This window comes from Rousettus aegyptiacus, unplaced genomic scaffold (assembly GCF_014176215.1).
Source record: "Rousettus aegyptiacus isolate mRouAeg1 unplaced genomic scaffold, mRouAeg1.p scaffold_m13_p_5, whole genome shotgun sequence".
NCBI classification, from domain to species: domain Eukaryota; kingdom Metazoa; phylum Chordata; class Mammalia; order Chiroptera; family Pteropodidae; genus Rousettus; species Rousettus aegyptiacus.
This window is the reverse complement of record NW_023416308.1, coordinates 119,331,830-119,350,620: the sequence shown is the minus strand read 5'-3', so window position 1 is coordinate 119,350,620 and position 18,791 is coordinate 119,331,830. Positions and strand designations below refer to the sequence as shown.

General features: G+C 53.6%; 1 protein-coding gene and 1 long non-coding RNA gene across 11 annotated transcripts in view; both read right to left on the bottom strand.

Annotated features, from left to right (window-relative positions):
* Positions 1-8,904, bottom strand: part of PPFIA1 (PTPRF interacting protein alpha 1) — a 73,941-nt gene extending 65,037 nt beyond the window's left edge. For 3 of the 10 annotated variants that reach the window (XM_036220495.1, XM_036220492.1, XM_036220494.1), the window contains exons 1-2: positions 8,718-8,902; positions 7,216-7,479 (exon numbers count right to left, since the gene is read on the bottom strand). In XM_036220495.1, coding sequence (XP_036076388.1) covers positions 7,216-7,479 — 264 coding nt within the window. In that variant the 5' untranslated portion in view covers positions 8,718-8,902. Of the gene's footprint in view, positions 1-7,215; positions 7,480-8,717 lie in introns of all 10 variants that reach the window. The other 7 variants (XM_036220489.1, XM_036220493.1, XM_036220491.1 and 4 more) reach the window with 6 other exon arrangements.
* Positions 8,905-12,042: 3,138 nt separating this feature from the next.
* LOC118602920 lies at positions 12,043-18,521 on the bottom strand. The gene is made up of 2 exons (XR_004950998.1): positions 14,619-18,521; positions 12,043-14,395 (listed from the first exon to the last, which is right to left on the bottom strand). It is a non-coding gene; the product is annotated as an uncharacterized LOC118602920 (long non-coding RNA).
* Between the last annotated feature and the right edge of the window lie 270 nt (positions 18,522-18,791).

Sequence of the window (18,791 nt, the reverse complement as noted above, 5' to 3'; positions counted from 1 at the left end):
GAGGGGCACAACACGGCGCTCAGGCAAGGCGCCGTGAGGCCGAGCAGGGAGCGCGAAGGGCTCGGCGGGCAGCCCGCCCCAGCGGGGAAGAACACCCACTCCTGCCTACACACGCACGCACGCGGCCATCGCTTCCACAGCTGCGCGGTCCGTGAACGTGACCTGCTCAGACCGAGCCACCCGGCCTTCCAGCCTCGTGCTCCCCTGCAGAACGGCAGCGTGCGGGCGGCGGACCCCTCGCTGCAGAGTGAGGCCCAGCAGCTGGCACGGTGCCCGCCACTCGCGGGCCCCCCGGACATCTGGACACATCGAAGCGCCCACGCACACATCACGCACCCTGCGGCAAAACGTGCCGTTCTCTGCGCGTGATGGAGAAACGTGTACTGCTCCGTGCTTTACGGCGTGCGTGAGTGCGTGACGTCAAGGGGTTTTTAATCTTCACCGAAAGCGCTAACTTTATAGCCTCCGCCCACAACCTGCTCTCCAGGACCCCGGCAGCAGCACGTTCTTCTTAAAATTCACCCAAATCTCGTCAGTCCCTCCAAGGAGGCCACGATGGCGCTGGGCCCTCGACAACGGCGCTTGGACAAAACAAAAAACCCAACTCCTCCCCAGGCTGGACGGCATCTGGCCTCTCACCCTGCGGGCCAGGACGCCTCACCTGGTCCCTCTCTGCGGCGCCCCAGGACCCACGGCCTCACTGCCTCAGCCTGGACCAAGGCCAAGTTCTCCGTCACCTCCGGGGAGGCTCTCAGCTGCCTCCTCCCAGCCCTGACCTCAGCTCAGAGTGGTGCCTCCAAAAGGCCCTTCCTGGGTCCCAGCGACGCTGCGGCCCCCGCCCAGCCTGCTCCTGCCTCCGGCTGAGAAGCGGCACGTCGCGCATGTCGGCTCTTCGAGGACAGGGACCTGTCTGCCACCGCCTCGGTCTCGCAGGAGCCTGGAACCCAGAGCCAGTCCCAGTCCCAGAGGACTTCACCGGAGGGAAGGCTCTGCCCTGCAGATGACAGGAAGACAAGGCGGGCTCGCTCAGAGAGACGCAAGTTGAGTGTGTAAGAAGAGGGTGCCAACGCGCCAGCCTGCTCTGAAAGGGCGTGTTTACTGGCCCCCAAGGGCGTGTTTACCTGTCCCCTACACCCATGGAAACAGAAGCAGCAGGGTGTCCTGAGAAGGGCCCCGACTGCAAGAGCAGTCCAGGCGCCATGAGCCCCAGGCGCCACTAGAAGCCGCCCTCAGTGAGGGGACGGGTAGCTGACTTCCCTCATCCTACAGCAGGCAAAGACGCCCTCATTCACGCACCCGTTGAGGCTCAGCAGGTGCCTGGCGGGACCTCGCCGAAGCATGAGGGGACACGGGCGGAGTGGTGCAGGCCCTGGCCCGCGGTGCCCGAGGCTGGCGGCAGAGCGTCTCCGGCTGCAGCCTCCCTGCCCTGCTCCCGGCCCCCCGCCCCCCCACCCCCGTCCGCCCAGCACACTCTATGCTGCTATGGGCTCCACCTCCGTCTCCACGGGGCCCTTCGACACACCGACACCAGCAGACTTATCAGCAGGTCATGACTTTAGGACCTTATTCCCTAGGCTGTTCCGAGTCCTACTTATACTCCTGTCTCAGGGAGAGACATGGGCAAAATGTGGGGTCCCGCCCACAACTCAACCTGAACAGATTTTCTTTTTTTGGTTTTATATACTGGAGTTCTCTGAGTCAGATGTTGTTTAAAAATCTCATTTCTTGATTTCAAACGAACCGGACCTGACTGATGGAAGACAGAACACTGCATTCCCAGCGATGGCACTTTCTTTTTTGTTTCACTGACTTATTTCAAAAAATGGGGAAAAGTCAACGTGAAAAATTAGAAAACATAGATAAGCAAAATGAGAAAAGAAGAAAGTACGCTCTAACTGCGCCTGGAAATTACTCATGATTAAGAGCTGGATGTTTCAATGACGTGATTTTCAAGGGCCCACGGAAGATTTCACAGAACAAACACATGCTGGGTCACTAGGAAGGCTCGACGCATCTCCAAGGACTGAAATAATGCAGAGTGTGTGTGGGGACTGCGGCAGACTGACGGTCTGTCCTCCCAAAACTCACCGTCCCCCAGAAGGCAGGGACCTTGGGAGGTGAGCAGGTGGCGAGTGGAGATAGCTCCACCCTCGCCGCCAGGCCGAGGGTGAGGAGCTGGCCGTCTGCGAACCAGGAGACGGGCCCTCATCTGACATATCTGCTGGCACCTTGACCTTGGACTTCCCAGCCTCCAGAACGATGAGAAATAAGTTTCTGTCATTTAAAAGACAGCTAGTCTATGGCATTTCGTTATAGCAGCCCAAAAAGACCAAGGTATCTGCATGAAATTAAGCTAGAAATCAGCAAAGATAACTAGAAGATCCCCCCAAATGTCGAGAAGTGACATACTTTTTAAAAACTTTATGAATAAAAAAATACCATGATGAAACTTTAAATATTTTTACCTAAAAGAAGAAAAATTTGGCTTATTCAAACTTGTGGGATACCACTAAAGGGGTGCTTGGAGGAAAACTTATAGCCTTCAACACATGTATTGGAAAAGAAAAAAGGCTAAAAATCAATTAAGCATCTATCTAAAAATCAATTTAGCAAGAAACTAGAAAAAAGAAGAGCAAACAAAACACAAAACAGATGCAAGAAATAAGAGCAAAAATTACAAAATTTTAAATAGGAAAAAAAATGAAGAATTCCAAAAGTTGATTCTTCGAAAAGACTAATAAAATTGATAACCCCCTAGCAAAAATGATAAGAAAAAAAGATGAAGCCCAAATTACCAATATAAAAAAAATTTCAAGGGGATATTACAACAGCTTTTGCAAATAATAAGACTATAGTGAACCACCTTACACATATTAACTGGAAAGTCTGGGTTGCTTTAACAAATTCCTAGGGAGGAAAAAATAGAAAATCAGAAAAATTCTATTTCCACATTAAAAAAATGAATCTGAAATTAAAGCCTCTCACTAAGAAAACCCTGTATCAGCTGGCTGTGCCAAGCAATTCTTCCAAAAATCTAAGAGAAGCCCAGACTCAGAGGAACTCTTCTGGGAAAAAAACAAGGAACACTTCCCACTTTATTTTATGAGACCAGCAGAACCCTGATACCAAACCTGACAAGGACAATACAAGAAAATAAAATTACAGACCAATCTCTCTCGTAACACAGGTGCGAGAATCCCAAAAATATTAACCTCCCAAGATACAGTGAAAGATGAATACACTGAGATCCAATTGGCATATTCTAAAAAGCAAATTTAAAAAAGAAGTTAAATCACCACAAATAAAGAAAAACCACTTGATTGTCTTTGAAAATGCAGAAACACATTTAAGAAAAGTTTATACATACAGAGAACAAACTGATGGTTACCAGATGGGAGAGGGTTGGAGGATGGGTGAAAAAAGGTGAGAGATTAAGAAGCACAAACTAAAAACAACAACTACAACAAACGGGCAGTTAAAACAGCCACGGGGATGTGAAGTCGGCCGAGGGAACGCAGTCAGTAATGCCGTGACAACGACGAATGTTGCCAGGCGGGTACCAGACTTTCATCTAATAACTATGTTGTACACCTAAAACTAACATAAAACTGAATGTTAACTGTAATTGAAAATATTAAAAACTTTTTAAAGTGAATATTAATTTGACTTTAAAAAACTGAGCAAACTAAGAATCGAGATGGTCATATTTTGATTAGAATATCTACAAAAAAGGTACATCAAAGATCACATGTAGTGGTGAAATACTGAAAGTTCTTCTGACATTGGGAACAACGAAGGGCGCTGTTCTCACCACCTCTGTGCGACGCTGCACTGGAGGTCCTGCCAGTACAATGAGGCAAGGGGAAAACATGGCTATAGCACTGGTGAAGAAGAAAATGAAAGAAACTTACCTGCGGACATAATTGTACACATAGAAAATACAAGAATTATTAGAAATAAACAGAGTTAGCAAGTGAATACACAAAAATCAATTCCATCTCTATGTACTACTGATATAACATTACATAATTTACCTATATAAAAATATAATTTTTAATGGAATCAATAATTAACAAATATCTATGAAAAAGTTCAATGCTTGTAAGACGTATATACGGAAAACTACAAAATATTAAGACAAATTAAAGAAGATCTAAATAAATGGAAAGCTATATTGCGTTCATGAATTATAAGGCCAATACTAAAAAGGCGTCATTTCTCCACACAGTGGTCTACAGATTAAACACAATCTCAATTAAAATCCCAGCAGATCCTAAAATTTACCTGAAAATATAAAAGATCGAGATAAGCCAGGTAATCATGAATAGCAGCAAAGCGGGAGGATTTAAATTACCAGACATCAAGAACGACTAAATCTACAGCACCGCAGGCCCCGTGGCGTCTGTGCGAAGGTAACAGCAACACCAGAGGGGCAGAGGGGAGTCCAGAGAGAGCCGTCCGGTTACGGCCTCCTGATTCATGACAGAGACAACACTGCAGGGCACCGGGGAAAGGACGCCCTTTTTAATAAATTACGGGGGGTCACATGGATATCCACACATTTAAGGGAAAAAAATGGGAATCTTGGCCCCTATCTCACACCATAAGCAAAAATCAATTTCAGACGGATTCAGATCTATAGACCTAAATGTAACAGATAAAACAATAAAGCTTTTACAGGACAGAGTCTTCATGCACTCCATGCTATCTTTCAGTGAACGGACAGTATTAATGGGGCTATATTAAAATTTAAAATTATGTTTATCACAGCACCAGTGAAAGAGTGCAAAGGCACACGCACGCAAGAAAAAGAAATCTGTCCTACATGTATGTACTCAATACAGAAGAATGCTTTCAAATCAGTAAGAAGCAAAACAAGGAACCCGATCAAAAAAAATGGGCAAAAGACAATCACCTCATGAGAGAAGAGATCCAAATGGCCAACAAACACACCAGGGCACCTCCGGCTCTGCAGGCGGGCCAGTCGTCAGGGGGCGTCCCTCCACTCAACACCACCACACAGCGTCAATAGAGCAGCGACAGAGCCGGGGTCAGAGGCCAACTGACTGCTCACACCCTGATGGCGGCGGCACAAACGGTCACCACTGCCGCTTCGGGCAGTGTCTGCTAAGGCCGACCCCATGTGCACCCTGCCACGCAGCACACCCCAAAGAACCGTATGCCACCTGCACCAAAGACAAACACGCAACGCGAGCAAAGATACCAGGGCGTCATCTGTAAAACCCAGGAACAACCCAGACACCGCCAGCAGCAGAGAAAGAACTCCGGCACGTGCGTTCACACTGCGTTACACACAGAGCAGGGCGAACGAGCTTCACGCAGCGCGGACCTCGCAGCCATGACACTGCACGAGAGAACCCAGAAACCCAATGCACGTGTCGCTGTACTTCCCTCAATGAGGTCGAGAGCTGCCACAGTCATCGATGGCGAAGGCCAGGCCTCGCTCAGCTCTGGGAGATGATGCCTGGGAGTGGGCACAGCGGCTCCTGGGACGCTCAGTGACGTTCTCTTTCCTGATCTAGGTGTTGGTTATGAGTGTGTGTTCACTTTGTGAAAACTCCACTGAGACGTACACTTGTGATTTGTGAATTTTTCTAAATCTCTGAAAGTGTGTTATTACTTGCCCACATAATGCGCCAGGGGTGGGGGGGGTGCAAAAACACTTACTTTACTCACACGCCTATCGGGTTACACTATCAGCCAGCAGACGAGACAAACGCCCAGAAAGGGAAGGGTCCAAAACCAGATTTCTTAATGTTCCCATGCTACTGAAATCTTGGACTCAGGTATTCAGGCGGTGAGGTGAACGGGTGACATCATCATGCTCTCGACTCGATGAGGCATTGCCAGGTTACCACACTGAGCAGCAGCTAGAAACAGATCATTGAGCAACTGTCTCACCCCGCTGGTGTGACAACATCCACTGACGAGACTGCTACACAAAACTCCTGTCCCTTTCCTGGCATGTCCTCGTGCTCCTTCTTGCAAAAAGCTACCTTATCAAATGCGCATTTGACATACACTTCAGTATGTTGTCCTTGAATTACATTAAAACAAATACAATTACAAAAAAATAAAACCCGTACACCAAAAAGATTTTTAAACACGTAAAATATAATCTGGCCAATCATTTTAAGCTTCTGGTAAGAAAATGTGATCTAAACAAACTTGGTAATTTAGATCAGATGAGAAAAATCTTAGTGATTCTCTAATCCAAAAAAGGGGAACGTTATAGCACTAATATCCAATTATCATTGCTAAAAAGGAACTCCAAATGTTTGGCTTATCAATCTTTCAGGAGAACAGACTAAAGCCAAGAAACGCATTAAGGCTAGTAATTATTCATTTCCTAATTTACCACTGCAGACCTGTCATGAGAGTATAAACGTATGCTTTTTCATCTACCTGAAAGCATCATAAAGGCACCTATTATGAATAAGTAAAATGGCACCTAGACAGCTCATAAACACCCAAGTAACCTTCACATCTCCCACTATGCTCTGTGCCATTTCCTTTACATTCCAGCTCATACTTTCTCCCTTCACCTATCATTAAATCCTCACTCCGCTCCATAAGAAAAGGCTTTGAAACATTGGTCCAAATGTTAGATTAACAACCTCAGTGCAATTCTAAACCTTATAATTCTCATCTGCCAAGGAGAAAAGTTTCAAAGGATTCCATCTCCAGTCTTCTATTCCCTAAAAGAAATGTGACGTATAAAACACAGGTGTTCTGTTAAAAATGGGCTGTGAAAATATTTTTCCTGTGAAATCAATCCTATCTGTTCATTAAATTTCATTAGGAAACTGGAAATACATGATGCAATCCATGAGAAATTCACGTTTAGCAAGAAATGTCTTAAGACAACAGATCGAAAGGCACCACGTAGCTCAGCTGCTTCACGGCCCTTTCTCAAACACTTTGGAGCACCACCCCAGGTCCAAGCAGCTGGCCCGGAGAAAGGAGGGAGAGTTACAAGGTGTTTTCACATGACTCTAGAGGGCCACAGTTTGTTCTCCGAGAAGCTTAATCCTCAGGAACTTCACATTTACATGACGTACAAATACCAGAACCATTTCACAAACGACCACACAAAATACTCCTCTAAAAATATCAACATCATAGAAAATACGAGTATAGAAAAACAGTTAGTGGGGAAAAGTCTGTAAAACTGCAGGTGAAAAGCATCCATACCTGTGGAAGTGCCGTATTGAGCTGCCTCTGCAAGGAATCTCTTTCGTGACCAACCTCGTGTAATTTCCCCTGGGTTAATGCCAGCGTTTCTTGAGTCTCTCTCAGTGTGTCAAGAAGACGGTCCCTCTCCTCCAGCATGGAGACCATCAGCTGTTCGAAATGTGAATCCGCGTCTGGCTGTGAAGGGGAGCCGGACCCATGGCTCCCGCCTCCTCCCGGGGGGCCTTCTGCTTCACTGATGGTTGGCATCACCTCGCACATCATCTCGAAATAAAAGACCCAGACTACAGTCATTAAGTGCGAAATGCAGGCTCCCACAAATCTGCAACCTTATACCTATCTGTAGCTAATAAATGAAAGGTTGACAGCCACATCATTCTCAGATCTGACTATTACACCCTGAACATAAATAAGCTGGGAAAAGATACACATGCAAATCCCAGGTGCTGGTACGCACACGATGAAGACACGGACACCGGAATCCCGGGACGGGGTGAAGACCCAAGACTCCCCCTCGCGTGGAGAACAAACCCTTGGTGTCGTTGGCAAGGCTGTACTTTCTGGTTGTGGAAAACAAGCGTGCTTCTGTAACCCGTTTATTTTTTTCTATTTCCTGGTGAGGGAAAGTCAAAACACATGCCACCCAAGCCCTTTTCAGGAAAAGCACAGAAGGAGCATAGAGCCAGTAACACTGACAAGCACAAAATCCATCAGGCATCTGGCAAGAATGTGTGCAGTCAGCTCTTGGGAAGGACTGGTGGCCCCCTGAGTCCTTGGGCTGGATGTAGGGAACACTGCAAGGGCCGGCTTCGCTGAGAGCTGGAAGTGTTTTCAACCGCTGCAATGGTTGGTCAGACAACCTAACTTATGTAATTTAACAGACCAAAAAAAAAAAAAAAAATTCCACAGTGGAAATACAGGTCGACACAGCCGTGGACGGATCGGAAGGAAGGAAAAGCGAAAGATGAGATTATGAGAGGCTATTAAGTGTCCCAAATCCAAAGAGGGGAGAGGGGGAGGGGGGCCGGTACCCCAGGCTGCCCGCAGTATTCCGGGATGCGCGGACCCCCCGGGAGGGAGATGCCCTAGACCGCTCACGCCCGCACCAGGTGCTGCGGTCCCCGGACCCGAGTGGTGAGAATCGTTTACAACGGGAGCCCGGCCGGGGTCGGTCGGGGCTTCCAGCGACCACAGGTGCTCGCCCCCCCCCTCCACGCCCGGCGCTGGAGTCACCGGGGCGCTAGAGTCAGGGGCAGGGGCGGCGCGCGGTCCAGGGCCCGTCGCTCCCGGCAGGAGCGCGTCCTCCCGGGGGGCCCGCCGGGGGTCCCGCGGGCGCTCGCAGAGCCCCGCCGCCCGGCTCGGCGCCGCGGCCGCGCTCCCAGCCCCCCGGAGTGCCCTTCCCGCGGGGCTGACACGAAGGGGCCGCGCGGCCACCGCGAGGAGGGGCCGACGCCCGGGGCCCCGCTCCGCCCCGCGCCTGCCTCAGTCTCCCGCTCCCTTACCTTGCTCGCCGGCGGGAGCGGGCGAGGACGCTCCGCAGCGTCTCGCGGGCAGCCGCTCGCTCCAGGCGAGCTCGGGGCCCGACGAAGGCAGCCCGCGCCCGCGCCCGCTGCCCGCCCCGCGCCCGCGGCCCCGGGCCCGCCGCCCCAGTCACTAAGGCCGGCCCGCGGCCGGACTCTGGCGGAGCGCAGGAGGAGCGGGCCCGGCTGCGCGTCGCCGGCGTCAACGTGCCCGACGTCGGGCGCGTCGGCGCAGCGTCAGCGCAGAGCGCCGCGCCCCGCCCCGCCCCGCCCCCTGGGAGGGGCGTCGAGGGAGCGCCGCGGCAGCCGAGTGCGCACGCGCCGCCTCCTCAGGTGGGGCCGGCGGCGCCTCCCGGGCGGCGATTGGCTGGGCGCCGTCGGAGCCCCGCCCCCTCCCGGCCCGGGCCAGGTGGGGTCACGTGGGCCCAGCAGCGGTTCCCGGACCGCATCTTCCGCCTCCGGTCTTCCCAAGGCTCTCCTCCCACGGCGCGGGGACGCCAAAGCCGTTGTCGGGCGTCTACTACGCGTCGAGGCCTGAGTCAGACACTTCCCAACCTCACGTCTGCATACCTTATAGGGGAGCGCGCCTAGGCGGAAGTCACCTGCTGGCAACCGGTCGAAACCCTGGGTGTCACCTCCGGAGCCTCCTGGGAACCGATCCTTACAGGACTCGAAGGACGCGGTTTCTACGCAAGCCTCTTGACCGTGCTTTACCTGCTATATGTGGGGAGGCGGTGATGGGCGGTGTTTGGCAGAGATGGGAAGCGTTGGTGTCGAGGCTCCTGGGCCCCGTTTCGACAATGCAGGCTTTGGAGCCAGGCATACCTGGTTCAACTCCCAGCAGATACTCCTCTCTGCAATGTGCGCCTGGGCAACTGTGAGGAATTCGTCTGGGATTCAGCGCCTCATCTCTGGGATGGGAAAATGCTACAGACCTATCTCAGGGATGTTGGAAAAAATAAAACACGTGCGACGAGCAACTAGTTGAGAACCTGGCCGGGGAGGAGCTCTGCGGAATGCTGGTCATTGTTATCCGTCTCAAATATTTTTATTATACATATTCATATTATATCCTCACTCAAACTTTTTAAAACACCAGCTCTGTGCCAAGACCTGTGCCAGATCTTGCAGTTACAGAAATTAATAAATACACCTTTAGTAAATTAAAGCAGGTGTTCTCCCCTCAGGGTTTGACTCCTAGGACACAAAGTCAGGACACTGTTGCCAGGAGCCACTGGCTACTATCTGGCTGCTGTGGTAAGGCTCCTTGCTAGGAGCCCCTGAACTAATCAAGTCTGCATGGAGGGTGGGTGAGCCCTTCCAAGGTGGATGGATTCCTTGATTCCCCCTCTGAGCTCACTGAGAGCAGGTGCTCCCTGTGATTGGCTTCCAGGACCACACCTTTCCATTCATGTATTCATTTTCGTTGAGCGAGTTCACATATGTATGAATTTGCACCCATGACCCAGGGTCTTGGCACAAAGGAAAGTGTCCAGTCTCCTCTCATGTACCGTCTTAATTCATCCAGCCCACATTTGCACCATGCTCATAAGGTACCAGTCTCTTAAAAAATTGCTAAAATACCAAAATTTAGTTCGATGGGATAGAATGTTCATTCATTCCATGAACAACTTGTAGGGCCCCAATGAACCAGGCCTGGCCTAGGTTTTGCGAGTACAGAGCTAAGATATCACTTCTCCCCAGTTCACAGTCCAGATGGGAGAAGAGAAACAGACTATTAACACCGTGTGACCGGGTGCTGTGGGACCACAGGAGAAGGCGGAGCCAATCTGCAGCAGGCTTCACCAGGGCTTCACAGAGGGGCTAACATCTGAGCTGGGTCTCGAAGGATAAGCAGCTTCCCAGGCAGAGAAGGGAGAAGCCCATGAGGTACAGCTCTAGGAAATGAGACCCTAGATTTCACTCATTTCATTCATTCATTCATTCATTCAATTCCTCCAGATTATAAAATCAGTAAGAAGACATGGGTAAACAACCTAAATGGCCAATAAAAAGAGATTGGTTAAGTCATCGTACTTTCAAATGCAGAAAGCTTGGTGATATCTACAATCACATTTCAAATAACTAGCTAATGACAGGCAAAACTCTGTAACCAGATTCTGGTGCTAGTTACAAGACTATATGCATTGGTGGAAACTCACAGACCTACACACTAATATGTAAAGTACGGGGGGAAAACGTTTTGTAAAAAAAGCGAGTTACAAAGAAGTGTATGCAGTGAGCCCAAATCCAAAAAAGAAAGCAGTCTGTTTAGATGAAGCGTGTGTTATGTAAAATTTATCTTGTGCATGAAAAGCTTTAGAATGTTATTAAAGTGATAGGATTTTAAGAAAGGGTTTTACATGAAATGAAACCTGTTTGAAAATTGAAATTAAATTTTAAGTCTCAAATTTGTAAAAGAAAAACATGCATGTCCATACGTGAAGTTACTGTATGCAATTACTGTTCTATATTTCTCTCTATAAACGGATGTATGTATCTTCCTGGAAAGAGACATCGGAATGTTGGCAGTTGTTTCTGAGTGAGACTGCACATAGTTTTCACATCTTTCTCTGTGCTCGTCTGTACTTTCTAGATGCTTTATGGTGAATGTGCATTGTTTTTATTATTAGAAAGGGAAAAGCCCACAAATGTCACTAACAAAACCAAGGCAAGAATGAACCAGGAAGCTAAAATGACTTTTAGATGTAGTTATCTAAACCACCCAACTCAGCTGTTTCCCAGTATTTATCTGAACCACATGGCAGAGATCGGGTGGCACCCTTCTACGCTTCGAACATGGAGAACATTTTTGCTCCAATTCTTCATTAAAGTTTTGACAAAGGAAATAAGGCAATATGGGTAGAAGAGTTCATTACTATCCCCAGGGTTATGTCTTCCCAAATGTGCCGCCAGCCTCCGCTCTAGATGACGTAGTTAGTTGTCAACCTTGAGCATGACCTGGGCCACCTCTCCTTTCTAGAGACATAAGTAGCCTAAGGAGGGAGGTTCCCGTGGGATCAGTGGGTCGGGTCTGGAATACGTAAGCCCCCCAAAGGCCAGTGCACTTGGAGGAGGCTCTGAGCTGGGAGTGCTGCAGGAGGTGTGACCCTTCCTTTAGGAGGAGGCTGAAGCCAGACAGGCAAAGGGATCTGCCCACAGGCATCAGCTGGTTTGGGGCAGAGAGGGGACCGGAGCCTTAAAAGAACTGAGGCCTTGGGTCCTAAGTCCACCCTGCTTGGGTTTGCCGTGTACCCCTGCTAAGGTGGGAGGTGGGGGCAAATGAGGAGAAAGGGAAAGAGAGAGCTACCATTTTACTGATGCATCTCATTTAATTCTCAAATAATTCCCTCTGCAGGTTCCTACATCTTCCCATTTTGCAGAAGAGGAAACCGAGGTCTGAGTGGCCGCCAAGCAGGGGAGCCCAGCGCTCTGGTTCCACGGCGGTGCTGTTGCCCGCGGTCAACCAATTAACTGAAATGCTGGCCCGTCGACAGGCGGTCAGGAGCTTGATCAGTGTGTGTCGGTCCCCGAAATCACGTGTGCAGAGCATTTTACAGAAACATTCTACCCATAAAACCTCACTCGATCCTACGTCCTTTGATGGATAACGACCGCTGAGACTTGGAGAGATGGCATAACCTGCCTGTGATCTGCTGGGAGCCGGGGCTCAAACCCAAGACTGATTCCAGAACCAGTGATCCTGGTGCTACATCCAAAGGCGTCCCCAGGTCCCCAAAGCTGGGGGAAAAACCTTTTGACCAGTTCTGGGCCACCAAGATACTGGCCCCTGATGCCCACTGAGGGTGTATGCTGCCTCTCGGCCCTCCCGCCTGAAATGCAGCCCACCCTCCAGCAAATGCCGGGCACGAAGGGCACCTCGCAGCCTCCCACGCAGGACTGCAGGGTTCTGCTCCCTTCATCTGCACAATTATGTTTTAAGAGCAAGTCGTGAGCTTCTTGCAAGTGGCTTCCCCAGACCCCTTTACTGTGTTAGCAGACAGAGCCGACTCATAACAAGGCTGGGCTGGGGCGGCCGGGCGGACTCAGGATCACAAAATCCCTTCACCTCACCGAGGGCTTCAGAAACGAAGCTGGAAACGCTCGAGCCGCCAGTCGATTCTTCGGTCTCCGCGTTTAAATTCTATGTTCCACTCCCGTGCCCGAGGACTCCCTGAGTCGCTTCTTCGCTCCACAGCCGTGGAGTTGTGAGTCGCTAACGGCGATGAGCCTTCGTGTGGAGCTGGCAGGAGGTGTCTTCATCCTGGCCCCTGTCTCTCTCTCGCTGCGCGTATCCGCCCCATGCTCAGGGAGGAAATTACTTTTCTTGTGCTTTATAGATTTTCACACCTCCGATGCTTACGGAGGGCCGTGTCTCGATGTGGCGTGTGAGTTTAGGTCAAAATGGTTGGACGGGTTATATCAAAAGTGAGAAGAAGACCGTCCTCATGTATAAGGCAAGGTTATTTCCCACGGATGGAGCCCTGGTGGGTCACTCTGGCCATCCCGGTCAGTGGCCCCCGCCCCCATCCGCTCTCCTCACCTGCCCTTGGGTCCCCCTGCTGCCTGCTGCCCAGGCACCCTCTCTTCCTGTACCTTCTCTCAGCCTTGAGATGACGAATGACAACTCACAGCTTGGCCAGGACCGATGAGAACATTGTCACTGTCCCCTCCAGCCCAGCCTTCTCAGAACCTGCTGGCTGTGACTCAGAGCTAAGAAGCGGAAGTGAGGCCCTTTTCTCGGCGGGGTGGGGGTGGGGGTGGGGTTTTTCTTGTAATTTGGGTTGAAATATTCAGCTCTGAGTCATGCGCCCCACAAGCCAGGCAGCAGCCTTCTGGACTCTGATGAAGCCCAGAAAGCCTGAAGCAGGCGTGGGGGCAGCTGGGAGAGGCAAGGCACGAGGCATCACCAGCTCTGGACGAAGCGAGGGCCTGTCTGATCAATCAGCCAGCATCGCCCCAGAGATGCTCCGGGAGGTGCCGGCACAAGGCATTTCTGAGAACCGGCCCCCAGAGAGAAGCCAGGTGGGCTTGGGACCGGGTTTGGGAGCGCTCAGGCCGGGAGCTGCCTCCTCTGACAGCCCACATTGGCTTCCAGTGCCTGAGAGTTTGGCAGAATGAGAACATGACCCGGGTGACCTGGGTTTCCCACCGTGGGAAGTTGTAGGGCAGATCCTTTGCCCCTTGGACCAGAACGGGCCCTTCCCCAAATCTGAGCGCAGAGAGGGTTCTGGCAGGTGTGGGACAGGGGCCGTGGGCAGGGCTGGGAAGCAGTCTCTCTCTCAGTGTCTCCGTCCTGGTCCGGCACGTAACAAGGTGCTAGGTCATCATTTGTGGAGCACTTGCTGCCTGTGGAGCCTCCTGGCTGCCCAGTCAAGGTGGCAAGGCCAGCGACGGCGACATTTGCCTGGTGCATCCAGCTGCTGTAAGAAGCAGGAAGGGCCTCAGAGGGACCTCGGGGAGTAGCTCCTTCCTCCTAGCCCTCCGGGTTCCTCCCAGTGACCAGGTCCGCCTTGCAGGCTCCTTTGGTTCCTTTGGTCCAGGCCACGAAGGGTCTACGTTGCCCTCGGGGACCTCATTCTTTCAGCTCACACCGATCTCTCACATCTCTCACGGGAAAGAAGGAACAGGACAGGCAGGATCCTGGGGAGGAGATAAGCCTGAAACAAGTCATTAACCAGTCATTCCTTTAATCACAAGGTGAGACATGCCCCAGAGGACAGGACAGGGTGCAGGGGAACTCACAGCAGTGCAAACTGTCTGAGGGCCTGTGGGGGGGGTGGGGGGCACAGCAGGGTGTGGGCGTGGCAGGTGCGTGGGAGGAACTGCCCCCTCCCCGTTCCTCCCCCGGCCCTCCCCATGCTCAGCCACATCTTAACAGACCTGAGGATGCTTCCAGCAGCCGGGACAAGAGCCCTTCTCCATCACACTGAGCAGCCGGGAGAGCCAATGCCCGAGACATAGCCACGCTGTAGGGGAACCTACACTTTTAGATCAAGCTTCCCTATCACCAAGCAACTTTTGAGCACCGTCTTCTCTGCCGTGGGTGAATAGCGGCCCCCAAGAGATAAAGTCTATGCCCTAAGCTCTGGGACCTGCGAATGTAATCTGATTTAGAAAAAGGGTCTTTGCAGACGGGATCGAGTTAAGAATGTCGAGATGGCAGCCCCTGAGCCCTCCATGGAACACCTGTGTCCTTACAAAAAGAGGAGGGAACACACAGGCAGGGAGGAAGGCCACGCGAAGGCAGAGGGAGACTGGAGGGCCGCGGACACGGGCCAGGAACACCCAGGCCTCCGTCACCCACCAGGAGCTGGAGAGAGGCCACATGGATTCCTCCCTGAGATTCCAGAAAGAACCAGTCCGGCCTGCTCCTTGATTGCAGACTTCTGACCTCGCAGGACTGTGAGAGAATCCATTCCTGTCATTTTAAGCGACCCGGTTTGTTCGTTATAGGAAACAAGTCAAGGTTTACGCTCTACTATATGTCTGCTTATGTGTCTATACATCGAACATAAGTACTCCACGTGAAGATCCTATGTGCACTCTGAACCCACAAGGCAGGAAGCGGGAGGCACACAGGAAGGGGGAGGGGGGAGGATGAAGCCAACACCTGGTCCCCTGTGAGGAGGGCTGGCGGCAGGGGACAGGGGGCCAGAAGCCACGGGAGGGACGCTTGGTCCTGGCCCGCTGTGTTTGTCACGCGGGCGGTGGTACGCGGGCGTCCACGTCACCTTACTCTCTTCAATTCTGTCCTTTTGTTGAAGGATCTATTTCATAATAAAAGGTTTTCAAAAGGGCCTGGACTTGGGGTCGTGTGCCGCACACTCTGGCCCGTGGCTTGGGTAGGTCTCCAGAGCTCTCCGAGCCTCAGCGTCCTCACTGGTCACAGTAGGTGACGGCGCCACCTTACAGAGTGGACGGTTGGGAGCGCCTGGCTGAGGGGGGCAGGAATTGTGGGTCTCCCAGGGACCAGGGCAGGGCCCCAGTGGGGAGGGTGGCGCCCGGACATGCAGCTCGGTCCCTGTGGCAGTTCAAGTCCTTTCCAATAAGACCGAAAAAGAACGGTTCTTTTTGTCATATAACTGGACACTTTTTTATAACGCCACTTACCCCTTCGTAAATACCTCAAACCCGGCCGCACTGCCTTTGCTCGAAGCCGGCGACTCTCGCGGCGCCTCTGCCTCCACCCGCGGGTGCCTGAGGAACGGGTTCTCTCCCAGGTGCTGGAAACTGGAACCCGGGAGGTGAGCGCATCCCCACCCACAGGACGCGTCCTTCCTCACTGCTCTCTGTGGACGTTTCTGAGCGATGGCCGGCGTCTGCAGGACGGCGCTGGCGGCCGGGGCGGCGGAGGCTGTGGGAGGTCTGCGCCCCCCGCCCCCCGGCCCCTCAGCCTCGGCTCGACAGCCGCCCGGGCGTGGAGGGTGGGGGCGCGTGCCCGCAGCATGCTGGGTGTCGGACCACATCCTTCCTGGCTTCCAGCTCGCTCGGAATAACATCCACGGCTCCACTCCTGCCGGGCTTCCTCGCGGCCCCCCGAACCTGCCGAGCGGTCCCCACCCCAGGGCCTTTGTGCTTGTCACTCTGACCTGGCCCTTCGCGTGGCTGCCATCTCTCAGTCACTGAGTTCTCACCCCATAACGTCACCTATTCCGCAAAGTCACCAGGCCAGGTGGCCCCTATGGTCCGGCTTGCCTTTCCTTCCGCTCCCTCCACGCCCTGCCCCTGGCTGGCCTTGGTCCCAGCGGGGAAGGGAGAAGCCGGGAGCTTCGGGCAGTGAAGCCTGGGAGGGGAAGTGGGGAGAAATAACCAGGCCAACTCCTGCTCCAGCTACTGCAAGCCTTTGGCGTCCTGTGAGGCCAGGCGCCAAGGACACAGGGTGGGAAGTCACTGCCTGGGGCCCAGGGAAAGCAGGGTGGTCTTCCTGGAAGAAGCAACGTGGAAGGTAGGACAGAAAGAAAGAGCAAGGGTCAATCATGCAATGGGAGGGGAAGAAGGTTGAGGCAAGCCTGGGAGGCCGCTGTTCACCGAGGCCGGAGTCCACTCAACCCTTTGTCCCCTCTCCCCAGAGATCTGGGGCACTCAGATTTGCTCTGCCTGAGGGAAAAGAAATCTTGCAAGAGGGAGAGGGGGTTCCTCCCTCCCGGCCCCTTCTCTGGGGCTCCCTGAGGGGCCGCTCCTGCCCCCTTCCCACGGCCCGCAAAGGCTCCTCCCCGCCCAGAGGTGCCAGCTCGGCCCCAGGGGCGTGTGGGAGGGGGACGGACCCTGCGGGCTCCCAGCCAGCCACCCACCCATCGGCCAAGCAGCAACCTGCCTGCGGAGAACAAGCTTCAGTCGCTCGTGAGAAAGATAATGAAGACCTCTAATAAAAACCAAAAAAACCAAACCAACCAGAACACCTCACAGCTGGCGCGGACGATCCGGGGAGCAGCAGGAACGGCTTCCCCAGGGCTGAACGAGCCCGTCCGAATCACAAGGTGGGGAGGGGTGGGGAGGAGCAGGCTGACCATGGGGACAAAGTCCTGGATCCGGGGACCCTTGCTCAGAGGATGCGGGACAATAGCAGCTATGCAGAGGTCTGGAAGCGCCTGGCTTTGGGTCCGCACCTGCCCTTCCGCACCCCCGTGCTGAGCCCGGTCCTCTCGGGGAACCCCCGGAGCAGATCCATGGGCCTGGCCAAGACGGCTTCCACGGGGCCCTGAAATCAGCTGATGATACACCAGCCGGTTCGATGGCAAGTGGCAGCAGTGAGTCCACAGGCGTATGGCTCGGGAGGCCCTGTGTCTTCGGGGACAGAAGCCTGGGCGCGGAGCCTGGCTCCCTGACTTCCTGTGTGAGCTTGGGTGGGCGGCTCTACCCCTCTGTGCCCTGGTCCCCCGGTCTGCAGCGTGGGAGTGGCAGCGGCTCCCCCGCAGTACTGTTACTGCTCTGGTACTCTGGCACCCCCGCACCCCAGGTCGCCGTCGGGCGTGAAGAGCAAGTGAGCCCACAGGCGCGCAGCATGCAGGGCCGTGCCTCGCACACCGTGCAGGGTGGGCAGCCGCCCGCTGACACCGGCCCCTCCCTGCCCTTTCTGGGCACGGCGTGGGGGCCGTGGCGCCCAGATGCTCTAAGACCGCGTGCCCTGCAGGCCCAGCGCGGGCACTTCCGAAGGGGCCCTGTTACTGTGGCTGAGAATCGGAGGGTGGCCTTGGGGACCAGGGCCTCGCCACGTGAAGGGAGAGACGACGGAGCAGAAATGGAAGCGGCCGGCGGGGGCAGGTGGCGCCCACCCCCGCGTGGACGTGGCGGGCCGTCTCCATGTTGCGCTCGGGGTCCTGGGGCTGAGGACTCCCTCATGGAGGAGCGGGTCGCGGGGGCGTAGGGTTCGCTTCCCAGGGGCTTCACGCACGGCCTCGTCCTGGGGGAGAGCGAAGGGATCGGCATCGGGGTGCAGAGCGGCGAGAGGTGCCCCCCTAGCCGGGAAGCCAGACCTCGGTCGCCGTCCACTTAACCTGCATTCACTGAATGTCTGCTACATGCAGGGTGCCGTCCTGGGGGCTGGGAGTGTCACAGTGAACAAAATCGGGGTGTGTCCCCGACCCTGAGGGGCTTCGGTCCTATGGGAAGAGGTGACACCATTGGCAAAACTGATGTGTTAAAAGAGCCATTTGTCCACTTTCCTGAAAGAAGTCTCCAAGGCCAGTGTGTGAAACTTACACAGTTCTGTGCAGTCTGGGTTTTCCCCAAGGGGCCCCCGAAACAGCCCTCTCCTCGAAAGCTAGAGAACCCAGCCCAGCCCTCCCGTTACCTAACTCTGCTGACCCGTGCCCTCCCCCGCAGCTGTGACCAAAGCCCCCGGTTCTGTTTTAGGGCTCCTCGCCCCGTGGTGACCCCTCAAACACTGAGACACCGTAGGGCTCCGTCCCAAGGCCTCCTGTCCTCCCCATCTGTGCTCCCTGGGCAAGCGCACCCTTTCCTGAGGCTTCAGTGACCGTCTAGAAGCTGATGGCCTCTGAACCGGGTCGAATGATGGCCTCCCCAAAGTCATGTCTACCTGAGACCCCAGAACGT